Source organism: Acanthaster planci, linkage group LG03, assembly GCF_054643075.1.
Source record: "Acanthaster planci isolate LZ-2023a linkage group LG03, COTS_SCS, whole genome shotgun sequence".
In the NCBI taxonomy this organism is placed as follows: Eukaryota; Metazoa; Echinodermata; class Asteroidea; order Valvatida; family Acanthasteridae; genus Acanthaster; species Acanthaster planci.
The window spans coordinates 3,634,317-3,650,711 of NC_141779.1; the positions used below are offsets into that span (position 1 = coordinate 3,634,317).

At 41.0% G+C, this 16,395-nt stretch overlaps 1 protein-coding gene across 1 annotated transcript in view; it reads left to right on the top strand.

Annotated features, from left to right (window-relative positions):
- LOC110986122 (uncharacterized) overlaps positions 1–16,246 on the top strand; it is a 132,065-nt gene extending 115,819 nt beyond the window's left edge. Inside the window, exons 118-137 of the mRNA XM_087133985.1 lie at positions 493–645; positions 1,048–1,191; positions 2,009–2,317; positions 3,277–3,546; positions 4,306–4,436; positions 4,783–4,948; positions 5,304–5,456; positions 5,724–5,976; positions 6,419–6,489; positions 7,227–7,320; positions 7,832–7,972; positions 8,667–8,748; positions 9,021–9,111; positions 9,521–9,591; positions 10,737–10,871; positions 11,618–11,740; positions 12,221–12,369; positions 13,082–13,220; positions 13,830–13,902; positions 14,814–16,246. Of these exons, the coding sequence (XP_086990111.1) occupies positions 493–645; positions 1,048–1,191; positions 2,009–2,317; positions 3,277–3,546; positions 4,306–4,436; positions 4,783–4,948; positions 5,304–5,456; positions 5,724–5,976; positions 6,419–6,489; positions 7,227–7,320; positions 7,832–7,972; positions 8,667–8,748; positions 9,021–9,111; positions 9,521–9,591; positions 10,737–10,871; positions 11,618–11,740; positions 12,221–12,369; positions 13,082–13,220; positions 13,830–13,902; positions 14,814–14,878 (2,813 nt within the window). The 3' untranslated portion in view covers positions 14,879–16,246. The remainder of the gene's footprint in view (positions 1–492; positions 646–1,047; positions 1,192–2,008; positions 2,318–3,276; positions 3,547–4,305; positions 4,437–4,782; positions 4,949–5,303; positions 5,457–5,723; positions 5,977–6,418; positions 6,490–7,226; positions 7,321–7,831; positions 7,973–8,666; positions 8,749–9,020; positions 9,112–9,520; positions 9,592–10,736; positions 10,872–11,617; positions 11,741–12,220; positions 12,370–13,081; positions 13,221–13,829; positions 13,903–14,813) is intronic.
- The last annotated feature ends 149 nt before the right edge of the window (positions 16,247–16,395 follow it).

Consider the following 16,395-nt stretch of genomic DNA (forward strand, 5'->3'; position numbering starts at 1 on the left):
TGCAAGTCTGAAGTAGTTTTGGGAAATGAATCAATTAAGAGAAGGTGGATCCATATTTGATAATAATGAGAAGTCAGAAATAAGGACTACTTGGACTAAAATTGAAATTCACAGATCAAGGCCGTTTTTCAACATTCAACTTCGTCTCTGTCTCAGGCTTCGTCCTCGAAACCAATCCCCGATTGTGGGCCTGAAGCCTTTAAATCAAATTGAATTACTGTAAAATTTTGCTCTCTTGCATCTTATTTGATGTTTTCGGCACTATTAAACTAATTAGTAGGCTTACAGATTCAAAGTCAGGTAGTAAAAACAGTTGAAGCCAGAGACGGAGCCGAAGTTGAGTACTGGAAAACGGCCCAAGTACAGACTGGCCATTGAAGTGCTGTCTATAAGCTAGATGTTGAGATACCTGCCTTACCATTTGCCTAGTGATGTATGTACCTGTATGTAATCAGTTGACTCTACAGCGTTTCTTGTTGGTCCATTCTACAGGCCCTCTCATTCCACGTAATGTCCGTGTGGAGCTGATTGGCTCAGGTACTACCAGTGCACGTGTCACATGGCAGGGGCCAGCTGACTTCCGTCAGCCAATCACAGGCTATCGTGTTGACCTCATCCCTGATGACCCACGCTTTTTCCCAAGGGGTAAGCAACTCCACTTTCCTGCAGTTCCTGGAAAATTGGAGAAAGTTAAAAACAAAAAACGGTTCCATCTTTTAAATCAAATTTAGCCACAGTAAACTTGATTGACAAAAGTTTGAAATGGAACAGGTTTACCTCAGCTCTTTATAGAAATTGGCATTTTCTGAAATGGTGATTTCTTTGGAATAATGTTGCAGTATTTGTGAATGTACTTTTTATTGAAATATTTAAAGCCTATTTGCAAATTTCTCTTGCTGTCGTTACACTATATAATTCAAATTGCATAGTTTTCCAGTTTGCATTTTTTTTATCTAGGTTGTGAACATTTTTGTCAAGAGCAACATTTTAATAATCTGAGATTGGGAACATTATTGGAAGCTACATTCTTTCCTTGTTCCTTACTAGACTACCCTGCCACCACCTCCATAATCAACCTCGGCCCCGGCCTGGTGCCGGGTCGTGTCTACACGGTCCGGGTTTCGACCATTGTCGATCCGCCACAGGTTGCTGAAGTTACCAGTGATGCCTCCCAGGCCATGTTTGTCACCAGTAAGTTGAACTTAATAAGAACACTGCGCTTTTGATCAGTTTTAGTCAGTTTTGTTTTAGTTCTAGTTTTTTAAAGCTGTGAAGGACTTTTATGTTAACCTTAGCTTCCAAGGCCAGTCACTTTTTCTTTTCATAACCTCCCAAGCCAAGAGTGCGTTGCATGGGCATTGCCAGGATTTTTTTGTCTGGGGGAAGAGGGGCGGGATTTTTTCCCGTAGGGGGACAAAGCGGTCTTCAGCAGCAAACCGATAAATCATGAATGATCAAAACGAGACACATTCTGAGGTATTTTCAAGAAAATTAGTGATTTGCATCCCCTTTCCTCCCTCTTCCTGTGTTTCGTGCTTTTTCTTTTGTTGATTGCTTTTTTTGGGGTGGGGGGGAAGGGGAAGAGATGCCCCTTTTCCGCACCCCTTGGGGCATGCCTAATGTGTTATACCCCAGTGCACCTCCTTTATATGCAGTGAAATTTGCATTTCAAGCCCCATGAAGTAACGCTGTCAAGGCAGCACAGAGAAAGGTTTCTTTATTATTTTTATTTTGAGTCACGGTTTGGCATCCTCATGGCCTCTGTCTTCATTTCTTTGCCTTGCTTTCTGAGTTTGTCATCTTCGTTCTCTCTGTATTTTAAAATCCTTATTGAATGTGATTTGCACCATTTTGTTTCCCCTGATGTTGAAGTTGTGACTTTATCCCTCACTTCTTGGTTGACATGCTTTATTCTTTTATTCCCAATCCTTTGGACCGATTTTCTGATAATTCCTCATCATACTTGTCATATGTTATTCTGCCATTTGTCATTTTCCAAATCTTTCAGGACCCGCATCACCGTCATTCCAGCCGCCTGACATCGGAGCCACACAGATCAAGCTGGCTTGGGCCACATCCCCTGGGGAGGTCACCGAGTATGTGATTGACTACACGCCAGTGCCCGTCAATCCCGTCGCTGACCCGCCCTTGAGAGTTACCCACGACGCCTCCCCTGAACTGTCGATCACTGGGCTGAGCCCCAGCACGGACTACACATTCACAATCAAAGCCATCAGCCGTCAGGTTGTTTCCACAGAGGCAGGGGCACAGTTTGTCGAAAGAGAAAGCGACGTGGTCACCAGCATGTATCGAACACGTGAGTCAAGTTTGCTATCACAGTAACAACAAGAACAAGTTGAAATCAGAAATGAGTCCAAAAAGTTAGAGATGTAAAAACCATTGTTGTGAGGCCCCAAGCACTGGATGGCAGTGTTTTGGGTTATTTGAGGAATTCACTTTTTCCTTTCTAAGGCTGTTTCATAATTCAGGCGAATGTAGAAGAGTGCATTTGACAGTAACAACAATAACAAATTGAAAGCAGAAATATTTTCAAACAATTAGAGAATGTTAAACTTGTTGTCGTTAGTTTCTATTTTCAAGATGTATTTTTTTTTTTTTTTTTTTTTGCGTTGTGGAGATGTTAATTTTATATAACAGGTTTTGCCCTTACCCAACGTATATTAGTTTCTAAGCATTGAGTGACAGTGCTATGAATGTCACGAGTTTTGAGTTTTTCTCTTGAAGGCTGTCTTATATTTCAGGCACATGTGCTAGAGTGAATTTGATATCTCAAAACGTTTGCCGCATGATTCAATGTTTGACAATTCACAGTAGGAATATTGAAACAGATTTCACCAAAAAAGTGTAATCATTTTGCTCTTCTACTGAGTACGAACTAGCCTTTACATTGGCATAGCTGTTTGATAGACATTAGAAAGACTGTATACATGGGCTTTAGAGCACAGTGTATAAAAAAATATCCATGAAACTGTAAAAGAAATGCCCTCACCTCACAGTCTGTGTTATAATCGTCAACAGGGGACGGTATACAGTGCCTATTAAGACTCTTCACAAGGAGTACCAGCCCTTTATGGCCTATTCATACTTAGTACGAAAGACAACCTGAGCAGGTTATTGTGACATCAAACTTGTGTGTCATTCTCACTTTTGAATTTCCAAAAGTTGAATGCCTTTTCACTGCAAAGGTCTGTGTCCAGTTCTTTGCTGTGTTCACTAGATGAAGTATGAATGGGGCATTTGTTCCTCTTGTCGCAGGACCACTACCACCGCAGAACCTGCGAGAGGGCGATATCACACCAACGTCGCTCACCGTCAACTGGGATGCTGGCTCTGCCGGGGATAACGCCTTCCGCGTGGTCTGGCGGCAACCAGACTCTTCCATGGTTTTCACGACTATGGAGACAGCATTGACCAGCAGACTCAACAACCTCATACCCTTTGTAACCTATCAGGTATCAGTCACCACCCTGGTTAATGGCCAGGAGAGTCTTCCAGCAACCTTATCACTGAGGACTGACCCAACAGGTGAGAGAAATTACAGTACAGTAAGAATAGTGAGGCAAATAATAGTATGTTGCATCCAAATAACAAGAGAGTCTTCCAGCAACCTTATCACTGAGGACTGACCCAACAGGTGAGAGAAATTATAGTACAGTAAGAATAGTGAGGCAAATAATAGTATGTTGCATACAAATAACAAGAGAGTCTTCCAGCAACCTTATCACTGAGGACTGACCTTACAGGTGAGAGAAATTATAGGACGGTAAGAATAGTGAGGCAAATAATAGTATGTTGCATCCAAATAACAAGAGAGTCTTCCAGCAACCTTATCACTGAGGACTGACCTTACAGGTGAGAGAAATTACAGTACAGTAAGAATAGTGAGGCAAATAATAGTATGTTGCATACAAATAATAAGAGAGTCTTCCAGCAACCTTATCACTGAAATAATAGTATATTACATACCAATAATAAATGTTAATGAGTAAAATGGTAAAAATAATTTCATGAGATGAGGGATTGATTGTTTTGTCCCACGAGGCAAGACTGATTGGCATAGCTGTGTATCACACAATATTATTAATTGCCAGCCAACTCTTTAGGTCAGTTTTTGGCAGCATTTATGTCAATAAAAATGACCTATGAGATTTAACAAATCATTTTTTTCAAAATACTGGCCGTGTTGAAGCTGTAGTCATGTAATTTATTATCCAACTGATGCCTATGCCAAGTGCTCAAGTTAGGTATCCTCGACCAAGCTGGTTTACTGTTTCTACTTCACAGATCCCCCACCTCCAAGGGACTTCACTGTCTCCAAGACTGGCCCAAGGACAGCTTATGTCGCCTGGCTCCCACCCACGTTCCCATACGGGATCCTGGTGTCCTATAATCTCACATTCACTTCCATATCCAGTGTAAGTCTTTGATAAATTAACAGATGCAGTGGTTGACTGGCCATTGAATATTTTGAATGACTTAAAAGAAAATGTCAGTGTTTTTAGCGCTGTTTTGAACCACTGATCAAACTTTGCTTGACGCTGTTACCCCCGATAGGCTGGCCCCTTCTTTTTGTATGGAGCATTTGACCCATTTAGCTGTGCTGGGCAGCCTTGCAATACCCAGGGCTGTTATCAACTATTTTTATCGACAAAATTAGGAAAATTCTGAAGTCCCCAGGCTGCAGAAAAACAAAAATCTTACTTTGAAATGAAGAGTAAGAAAATTAATTAATTTATCACTGTCTTCCCCTGCGTGTTGCAGGCTGACAGTTCATCTCGTAGCATCATCTTACGAGCAAGTCTTCAGACTTACAACCTGACGGGCCTCAACGTGGGCAACAGCTATCGCTTCAGCATTGCAGTCAACAACAATGTCGGAACCAGTGAGACGGTTGATTTCCCAGATACCCTGGTATTCCCTGAAACTGGTGAGTTAGTCGCCACCTGCTGGGCTTGTCAGAATAAATGGAAATGGACTAATTGAATGCCTATGACACTGTACGTCACTAGCCTGAAAACACCTGTAAGGAGGAGAAGATGAAGCAGTGTTTAGTTTCAGAGGTGGCAGGAAAACCCAGACAAATATTTCCCAAGGCAGGAATCCAAAATTGAATCCATGTATTGACCGTGATGGGATTCGAACCTGCGTCGCAGATTTGGAAGACGACAGAATTACAATCTTTGCCTTTTCCTTCAGTCGTTATAAGTTGTCATTACCAAATTCCTTCCACAGAAACGCATTGTAGAATATTTATTATTTGTTGGTTTTATTTTCACATGAAGCGCCCCCAGCAACAGATCATAGGATCACAAGCTCAAATGCTGTATCGCCAACCGGTCGTAGTGTCACCATCTCTTTGTCTAACGAGATGTTCAGTCAAGAATACGGACCCATCCTAGAGTACGCCGTTCTAGTTGCAGAACTTGCATATGGAGGTATGTTAACTAGATTCCTGCATTTCAGAATCCTGTTTTTGGATGTCTCCAAACTAGAGGCATATTTACCACAGCTGTAAATCTTTGTTGTGTGGGCTCTCTGGCATTTTCTGTCCATATATTGGGTATTATACGGAGAATTTGAATGTTTTAAAAATTCCTTTGCTGAAATTCCCCGACATTTTTTATGCATATGGGTACTTGACTTTGAGCATGAAATTGCCTTCCAGGAAAAAGGAATTGATACATTTTGGAATTTTTTCACAGCGGATAACACAGGCACCATCACAGACGCCCTTCCACCCGAGCGCACATGGGCCTCTGTTCAAGGCCTGAGTCGTTGGCTTCCCTACCGTGCTTCGAGGGAAGGCTACAATCCATTTATCAACGTGTCCAACCGAAAGCGACGACAGGCCACCGCGACGTTCATCGACTACACGGTCGGCAGCGACAGAAGCTGCGACCCGACGACAGAGAATGTCTATTGCAATGGGCCCCTCAAAACATACTCGACATACGCGTAAGAAGATTCCGCCATGATTTGATTTCACCAAGTTAAACAGTGGTCTGTGGTCAATGTGCATGCCTTTAAACTGGCATTTTTCAGTCTCCCGGCAATAACTTTTGCTGCTTAGAGGTTGTTTGAAAAGAAGTCTTACCAATGTATGCCATGTTTTTCTACAAGACTGTGCAAACTTTAAAGACGTTCCTAACCTGGATAGCATAGTCAGTTCTGCTTTCTAAAAGGCATACTATGACAATACCGTTTTGTTTCATAATCCTGAGTGTCTCATGATCTTGAACCATTCTCTCAGAAAGACCATGGCAAAAGTGGCACAAAAATATTCCAAGTTTAAAATCTAGTTTTCTTCTTTTTAGCCCCACTGGAGCTCAGCGCTTCAGGCACAACTGTGAAAAACTCTTCACTCATTTTGAAATTGCTGGTCATTCCTTTTCGGCAGGTTTGCTGTGCGTGCCTATGGTGCCGATGGCACTTACACTGATACTCTCTGGTCAGATCCAATTTCCACCGGTAAGTGTCACGAAAGCAAGGTTCACCAACTTGCTTTACTTCTAAAAACATTTTGGCCTTCCAGAAGCATGAAGAGGGAATATAGCAAGGGGGATGGAGATGTTAAAAGCACAGAGTAGTAGAATTGGAACACTGACAAAGAAAAAAATCGACAAAAAATGGATCAGTTAGCATTCCGCAGAAAATTAGTCTTCTGAGCACATTCCAATGGAAAATGAGTCTTTTGTGCACATTCTGATGAAATTTATTTTTACATGTGCAATTGGATATAAATTAGTCTTGCATGATTTTTGCAGGCACAGTTGAACTGGGACTTTTATGCATCAAGTCCTGTGGACTTCACAGGCTACTCGCTCCGACTGGAACAAAAAAGGGCGTGTTTTTTCGGTACTCACTGCATAGGTGCGCCATGAGGCACGCAAGTACATGCGCGTTTGATGCGGAGCACGCTGAGTACGTGTAACTAATTAACTCAGGCAGGTATGGTCTTTGCGTACACGCAGAATGCGTGCAAAAACCTGTTTGTAACCACCTGTCTTTCTTTTTGCCGATTGGGGGTGCACTTCAGTTTGGGGTGGATAGAGCCCTCTTTCCTATTTCCGAACTGAACCTATAGAAACAGACAGGATACGTGTTATGCATTACCATTGCATCGAATTGTATTGTCAACCGTAGTCATCTCAGTATCAGAAACACACATGCTAAATGATCAGCTTGTTATTACCTTCTCGTTCCAGGTTTTGATGTTATGTGGTTCATCTATCCACTGATTGCTCTGATAATCATCACCCTGCTCATCCTCATCGTCTTCTGCTGCGTTTGGAGAGGATGGTAATTTATTGCCACTTTGGGTCAATTTTTTGTTAAGTGAAGTTTTACTTTGTTTTCTTCGCTTAATTTTGGAGCGCAGTGGGTCCCGAGTTCGACCAAGAGAGGGCGCGATTATCCTCAGCAATGGAGGCTCCTTTGGCAGTAACTGCACATAAATGGTTCATGATTGACTAGGAAACACAAGCATTGCAGTTACATAGCTACCAACAAAACGAATATTCCCAACCAGTGCTCTTTTTAACCGATGGAGTGGTGCTTCTGCTTGAGGCGCATTGGCCATTGGCTGTGTTTCCCTTTGTGGTTTCTCTGCTGCCTTAAGAATTACTCTGAAGCCCTTCAAGCCAAACTTAAATGAAAAGACTCCTATCAAAGTGTTTAATGATCGTGAAGTATATAGTCGTAAATTAATGTAAAGTTCTCCTTGTCTGAGGATGTGAAATCTTCTGAACCTAGAGCTGAAACGAAGGTATGGAAAAGCTCTTTAAAAAAATGGAATTTTTTTTCCTTGCAGCTGTGGCAATCCCTCGAGGAATTCCATGTATGAGGACAAGACTGCCCTTGTACAAGTGGTCCAGCCAGAAGAACCAGTCCCAGCCCAGGCGAAAGAGAATCCATACGAGATGACCACAGTCATGCAGAGTACCACCAGCAGGTATGCAGGCGATTAAAAACCAAAACCCATGCACTACAGGATGGGTAAAATGATGGGCGGGGCTTGTGGTCACTGAAGTTGGAGGGGTGTGTTGTAACCCCAAGTGGAACTTAACTGAGAGGGAATGAATTCTTTTCAGCTTCCTGACTTTGTGCTACAAACTCTCAAGCACACACATGGTATCAAGAAGAAATTGAACCAGTTTACCTTGCGGAGTAGTACAAGCTTACTGAACCCTTTCCGTGGTTCAAACCAGCCACTTGTAGAGAAGCAATATCAGCATTGTACCTTGCTTAGGGATTCAATCTCATTAAACCCTTGGCTGGGTTCAAACCATTTACATACAAAGAATAGCAATTGCTGCAATGTACCTTGCTCGAGGACACAAGCTTAATGAATCCTTAGCTTGATTCAAAACTTGTAAATAATTAATAGAAGCAGTAAATTGCAGTCAAGTGCACAGGTGAGGGGCATAAAGCATCTCAAACACACCACTGGCTTGGTTCAATCAACATTTCAGGGACCAAATTTGTGGGGGTAAATGGGATGTCGGGGAATTATCACTTGTGCCCAACCTGCTGCTATTTCTTGGACTGTTTTTGGATTTGCTGATGTTATGCTTGACGAAATTGGCTTAATTTGTGGCAACTTGCTAGCGCACTGTTCCCTCTTTTTGTCTCCTGTCAACATCCAGGCCTATTGCGGTGAATCGTTTTGCTCAGCACGTGGCCCGACTGTCAGCCAATAACAACAAGCTCTTCAGTCAGGAATATGCGGTAAGACATCTCTCCATTTCACACTGCGTTGTGGTGAAATGGTCGGAAACAGTTGGAAACTGAATGGGGATTTTCAAATTGGTTTTAAAATAGTTTTGTCCCTTTTTACTATTAAAATTATTTGAAGGGAATTTGATGTTCATAGCAATATGGAGACCTCAAATTGAGAGCAAGATATCTCATTCTTATCAGGTTTTAGGTTTTGGCCCCTTAGTTTATCATGACTCTTCCCTTGATTTTTCACATTCTTCTGTTTGCCATATTCCTCACAGTCTCTGCAGAGTAAAGGAGCCAGCGAAAGCCGCAAGGTGTCCAAGTATCCTGAGAACATGGCCAAGAATCGCTATCGCAACATCCTGCCGAGTACGTAACCGCAGTGTGGTAGTTGAAACACAAGACCAGTCCAAAGTAACAGGGTGAACGGCGACAAAAGAATGCTTTTGGCGCAGTTAATTTGGATAGCCTGTGACATGAATTTGGACTGGATGTCTTGTTAGATGGTCTCGTGGTGATCGTAAGGGGTCTCGACCTCACACCACCTATCAGGGGCTCGACAAATGGGATGAAACCTATTCATGAACACAGCAAACGGCATAAATTACGCAACAGAGTCCTCAAACAACATGTCATCAAACAGAGATTAACCGATTGGAGGGAATCTTGTTACCATGTTGTATATCAAGTTAGTTGTTGAAGATTCAATTCATGTTTTGTCCCAAATACCTGCTAGAACGTTACCTGACTCATCTTTGGTCAAACTGTCATTTTCCAGATGACAATCATCGCGTGCAGGTGCAGAACTCCATGGACGGTTCAGACTACATCAATGCAAGCTTCTTGAGTGTAAGTCACAGGTTCCGTGGTTAACCCCCTTCATCCCTTTGCAGGCATTTGCATTTTGAAATAAAAGTGAAGCTGCGTTTTTAACCACTACCAGCCGGGGACTCCGAAATCGGAGCCGTATGGTTTATATGTGCAGCTGGGGTCTCCGAACTCGGAAAAAGGAAACAGGGCCCTGTAACAAAAGACCGTACTCCGAACAAAAGACCAGGCTGCTGGGCATGACCGGCATTTTTCACTCTCAAATGTGGTGATAATCCAGCGTTATTTTGAAACCGTATACCAGGGTATGGGGGTATTTAGAGCAAGCGGATTACCACCGGGGACAAAAACTCTCCACCACCGCAGCGATGAGCCACACAGCACCGCTGCACGCTAATCTGGCCCCTATTGAAAAGAGGTCAGCAGTGCACTGAGCCAGGTTTGTGAACAAAAGACAGTTGTATAACACCGCACAATCTGGGCTCTGTTTACAAGGCTGCAGGCCGGGCTGAAATATTTGGGCGTCAATGAAGGTCACCTGTCAACTTAGAGTAGTGCCTGAAGATTACTCTGTGTGGCTATAAACGACTGTTAAATGGAGTGATGAATTGTTGAAGGATTTTGAAAATGGAAAAAATGATAGTCATGCCGGCCCAGCATCCTCAACGTTGAAAAATGCCCCGGCCCGAAGTGGTTAAAGCAAAGGCTCAGAGGCCCGATTGGTTGGTACACTGTGATTCTTTCGTGACAGAATCCCTTTCACGTGGTTGGAGCTTGCCAGATCCACCTCTCCTAAATGAGATTGAAGTTTGCCAGTGCAGCCTCCCTTTCATCTCATGTGTTCCTAGGCCCCATGGATTTAAAGTTCCACTCCTTAATGTCTTTGTGTAATCATTCATTGTAATTTCTGCATGTAATGGTATTTTCAGAGAGTGTCACAGCACAGCCAAATACTGGTCAAAGAGGTAACTCAAAGAGTCAGAATTCTTGAAAATGGAGCATCAGCCTCAGTCAAAAGTAAATGATTCAATCCCTTAACCAGCTGGCAATATAATCACAGCCACGGCCTCAATGACGAGCGACTTCTGACCTTTCCAGTGATGAAATTTGACCTCAAATTGTTATTCATGCATGAATTTGATTTCCACCCTACATCACTAACACAGGGACTGAACAAAGACAACGAGTACATAGCCACCCAGGGCCCCCTGCCAAACACTGTCGGTGACTTCTGGCAGATGGTGTGGGAGCAGCAGACAGCTGCTATCGTCATGGTAACCAATCTGGTGGAGAACGCCAGGGTAAGTGACAAGAGTCAATATGGAGTAGTAAAGAAACGAAGCAGTGACTACAAATAGTTGGCAAAAACCGTTGAATAGAAAGACTGTTGAACACGAAAGTGGTCATCAATAGAATGAAAAAGGAAATGAACTGAAAGCAGTAAATCAAGAATATGTGGGAAAAAATTTGCAAGTCTGAGAGTCACAGGTAGCGAATAGCAAACAAGGAGTACCGTTAAAACCTGAACAGTCCTCAGTTCTCCAATTCTGATGGAATTTTTCACACACTCTAGGGAGTTGGAGTTAATAGTGATGTACTTAAATGCTACTTGTAGCTGTTTTATCTTGCACTTGTTTGAATGACGACTCAAAAGATTTAGTCGGGGAGCTTTGGTTGAGAAAGCACTTTTACACAACTGCCGACCTAGCCGTACTCCTTCCTGAGATCAGGCATCACCACACAATCGATTAAAAGGTATTTAAATGAGCCTTCAGTTCATTCAAATTTTCAATCTATTGTGTGGGGTAATGCCTGACCTCAGGAAGGAGTACGGCATGTTGGCAGGTCTGCTTTTACAGATCTCTGTTGGTGTTGGGAATAAATCCTCAATCAGCTGAATTTCCTGAGCACATTCATCTTAAGAGCTGTCATTAATGTGTCTGTTTAGTTTTTAAACAAGCAGGTAATACTTTACAACTAATTTTCACGAGCATGAGAAGTTGCTTGCGGTTCAGGAGCATTGTTTATCCTCCCTTTTTATTATCAGGTGAAGTCTGAGCAGTACTGGCCGAATGACAACAGCCAGCTAACCTTCAATGACGTGACTGTCACTCACATCAATACAGTCACCAAACCATCCTGGACTATCCGTACACTGGAACTTGAGAAGGTAGGCTTCCTGACAACCAGGAGATCCCCCGTCAGAACCTATCCCGTCCTATTCTTCCATGCCCAAGCCTGCCCTGCCCTGTCCATATCTGCCCTGTTCAACCTTTCCCTCTCCTGCTCACCCACTCTGCCCTAGTGCATTCTGTCCCATTCTACAGGACCCCAACCCACCCTGACCCACCCCCCAAATCTGCCCTACCCACAGTACCCTTCTCAAATCTATCCTGTCCCATCCAGGCACTCGTCTGCCAAATCCAGCCTGCTCTAGGTGTATTCTTTTCCACTTGCCAATCCCCGCCTTACCCCACAACACCATATCCCTCAGTCTGCCATGCCATGCCCGGCCATCAATGCTGTTCTGTTATTCCCCATGTGCCCAGTTCCTTCCCACCACGCGACTAACGTGCATCTTTCTTTGCAGTAAAAACGAAACGGAGACTTTTTGAAAGAAATTCAGACGGTCATGTTGTCCTCTTTTCAGAACGGAGAGACCAGGGTGCTACACCATTACCACTTCCGTTCCTGGGGAGACCACGGCGTGCCTTCCACACCAGATCCGATGCTGTTCTTTGTCCGGACATTCCAGGAGATGCAGACATCGATCGCTGGTCCTGTAGTGGTGCACTGCAGGTAAGCACCAGAAATATATATAGCCATTGTCCTGGGCAAGGTTTCACCAAAATAAAAATAAATTTTAAATTTTAAAATAAAAATAAAATAATAATGGTTTTTGTGTCAAATATTACCTAAATTTGAGTCCTTCAATTTAAAATTGAATTTATTGTTTGACCATAGCAGCCAATAGCTGAATTGCATCAAAACGCATACGGCAGACATACATAAAATAAGTAAAAGATTGCATTAAAGATTGCGTAAAAGATAGCGTAAAAGATAGCGTATTGAAAGAAAAAGAACTTAAAAATTAGATTAAAATAATGAATCAGCATTAAAACTCAATAACATTCTGATGATAAACAATATTGTGCTGGTAGTGATTAAAAAGATTTGAAAATCATTACGCATCACCGTTAAAAAGCACAGCAAAGTGACAACTGACTTCAAAAACTTTTTAAAATGAGTGATGATGGACATAAAGAACGTCTTGAAGCAGACAATTCTGCCAACTTCGGACGGGTTTGGTTGAAACCCCTTCCTAAATGTATAGTGTTCATTGCAAAACGAATTCTGCCAACTTCGGACGAGTTTGGTTGAATCCCTTTCCTAAATGTATAGTGTTCATTGCAAAACGAGATCAACATATGCTGTCTTACATTACCCCCAGAAGTTTAAAGCGCCGAGCACTGATTTAAAATGTCCCCCTTTTGTTCTACCCTCATCACAGTGCCGGTGTGGGTCGCTCTGGCACCTTTGTCACCCTGGACATCCTCCTGCGCAGCCTGGACCAGGGAGAGCAATTCCTGGATGTGTATGGCACTGTGGCTAACATGAGGGAGAGCCGATGTTACATGGTGCAGACCGAGGTAGGTCTATAAATCCCAACCGTACATGCACTTGTTGAATTTACGACTCGGATATAGTCAGAAGACACCCATCAAGTTGCGTACGTGACCTCTCTTCTGAAAAGAATTTAAACACTTGCATACAAAAACTGGGGGAGAGTCAAGTCCACATGATGCAAACAGATGAAGATCCAGTCACACAAAATAAAGGGCCTTTCATTGGCTTAGAACCAATTTGGCAAAAAATGCCAGGACGGGAATTAAACTTTGCCAGACATATTTCAATCATGCGATTGAATAATTCCAACACACTTTTTTCCGGTTCTATGCTTTGATTTACTTGACTTCTTTTAAATTTTGGAGCAATTAAAGCCATTTTTGTCAACTTATACATTTGAAAACGTATTAATCACATCTGACTTAAAGTTTGTACTAACTGCATCAATTTAGAGAGCCCGTAAAACCCAAAAAAACATTTGTGATCCAATAAATTAAGTTTTTCTACTCACGTTTTGTTGCAACTCGTATGTGAATATTTCAAAATGAATATGTATTAATGTGAATATGCATGAGCTGGTTAGTTGACCAGAGTCTAACTGTGTATCTTGATGGGGGTTTTGTTGCACATAGGATCAGTACATCTTCATCCACCAGGTGCTTCTGAAGGCAATCCAGAACCCCAATCAGCACCCTTCATCCTCCAGTGAGTAATCAGAATTTCTTCTTTTAAGAAAATCATGCAAATTCCTGACATGTTCACTACTTTTCGTGACTGTTACTTTAAGCAGAAACCATAAATCCATAATGGAAATATGTTTCCAGCGCTACTGCCACTTTTAGGCATTCACCCCTCTGTGACACACGGGGTGAATTACAGTGTTTTATAACTAAATATTTGTCTGCATCTTAAACATTTTGATTGCACTTCTGAACCGCAAGATTGTTTTACCAGTTTACCAACAAAATGGAGCTACAATTTATAGTGAGTTACCAAGTCACCAAAGAAATTGTCAGCTCTGTACAGACTTAAGAACCTTGGAGCATACATTTTCAGGTATTTTTTTTTCTCACTTAAGAAAAAGTGTACTGCTTTGAATATTTAATATCATCCAAGCTTTTCTGGACAATTGATGGCACTACAGCCGTGATGTAAAATGGGGAAAGCACTGTTCAGTCTACAGATTATCTGGTTTGTTTATAAACCCAAACTATGCCCATTCGCATCATTTCTGAGAACGGGTTACTTCTTGACTCGTTGCTACGTACTTTCACAACAGTATCAAAGAAAAGAAAAAAAAGCAATTCAAAATACAAAAATGACAGCAGCTTTTGGAATACAGATTAATATGTCAGTAGGGTTTTCTCTGCGGAATGACCCCAGGTTTGCCCGTGAATATGGAAATTTAAATTTAAAGACATGAAAACCAAACAGTTGTTAAAATTCCTTTTAAAAAGGCCTAACCCAAATTTAAATCCATGCCAATTGAAGCTGAAAGATGCTTTTTATTGGTTGTAGTAAAATAATCGCTTTGCACGGACCCTTACGTTTCAATTTTGACAGATGCTCAGCTTTATTTCAATTGCATTATTTGTTCTTTTCAATAATTCCTGTAGTGATGAAGAGAAACAATCGACCTGATGATGACGACTTGAGGATCGACAATGAAATGTTTGAATAAGTAGAAATGTCATCATCTACGGCAACCTCAACAGGCAATGAAATTGTCTGCCAACTATATCCAAATATTTAGTCAAGTACTTTTGAGAATTGTATACAAATATATGTATCTTTTTTATGTACTAATTGGTGTTGGATTGGAAACTCAGAATGTGATTAAAAGCTTGGTATAAATTGTATCAATTTGAAACACAGAAAAAAAACTGAATGATTAGAATTGCTTTTAGAAATAAATTGATTTACATTTAATGCAGGTACATTTTGATCGAGGTTTGTTTGATAAGTTGCGTGGAAACTAACTCTTTGTCGTAACAAAAGCCTGTTAACATTTACTTTGTTTTGAAAAAAAATAGGCTGGTCATATGTTAAGTATTTTCATGGCATACACAAATTGAACAACTCATTATAACTGAAATTTTGGGTTCCTTAATGTAACAAATCAATAACTAGATTTTTCCCATAGAATGAATTTTTATGTCACTTATTACTTAGTACTTTTACATTTACATTTGAATGTTATATATGCTTGTATTAGTCCAGAAAAGAACAACTCTTGGCTCTGAAATTAAAGCAGGTCTTGCTTGAGAAATTTATGCAACTCTTTTAAATATTCTTAAAGCAACTTGTGAGAAAATGTTGCAGTATTCAAAATATTTGGCGTTCAGCTAAGTATCAGGAAAATGTAATTGCATCAACTTAGTTTTTCCTAAAATTTTAAAGGTGATTTCTTAGCCTATATGATTTTCTGAACTGTTGACCCAGTTTGAAAATATTATTGGACTTTATACTTTGTTGTATGTGTTAATATATTTTACTTACGAAACAAATTTTTTTCAGGTCTATCACTTAATAGCTAAATGTTGTATTCATGGTCAGAATATACTTTTATTGTACTTTTATGATACTATATTTTGAGAGATCTGTTTGCCTTAGTCTCTAACGCTTGACATACTTGGTTTGAAATACTACTCAAGTTGTTTCTGTGAGATTTTTGCATGTTCAGTTTTGCATGAAATTTTGTGAGATTTGCTTCCTTCAGCTTCTAATGCTTAACATACCACTCTGTTCGAAATAGAATCAGAAAAGTTCGAGAGATTGTTTCAAGTGGATTTTGAATTGTGAGCATTTTACTTAATAAAGCAGTACAGATGGATAGTTTTCTCTGAAACTTTGCAACCATGAATAGAAACATGTATATTTTTGTGCATCAAAATGATTAATAGTATAGAATTCTTGTTCGGAACTGAGTCCAGACAGACTCACAAAAGACAGAGTTCACGAAATCTGTCTTTTTATAATTATGCAATCATACGCTACGTTAATACATTATTAGAAATAAAAACTGGCAACAGTTCATGCTTCGTTTCTATGTTGTGTTTGCATTGTCGTTTTGTATTTTCTACACCGTTGTTGTGATTGCAAATAATCTTTGGAACATTTCAGCTTAAGTCAATTTTTTGAGTTAAAACATAACCACAATGTAATACTTCGGCAGCTCAACCCATCTGGTTGAACAGT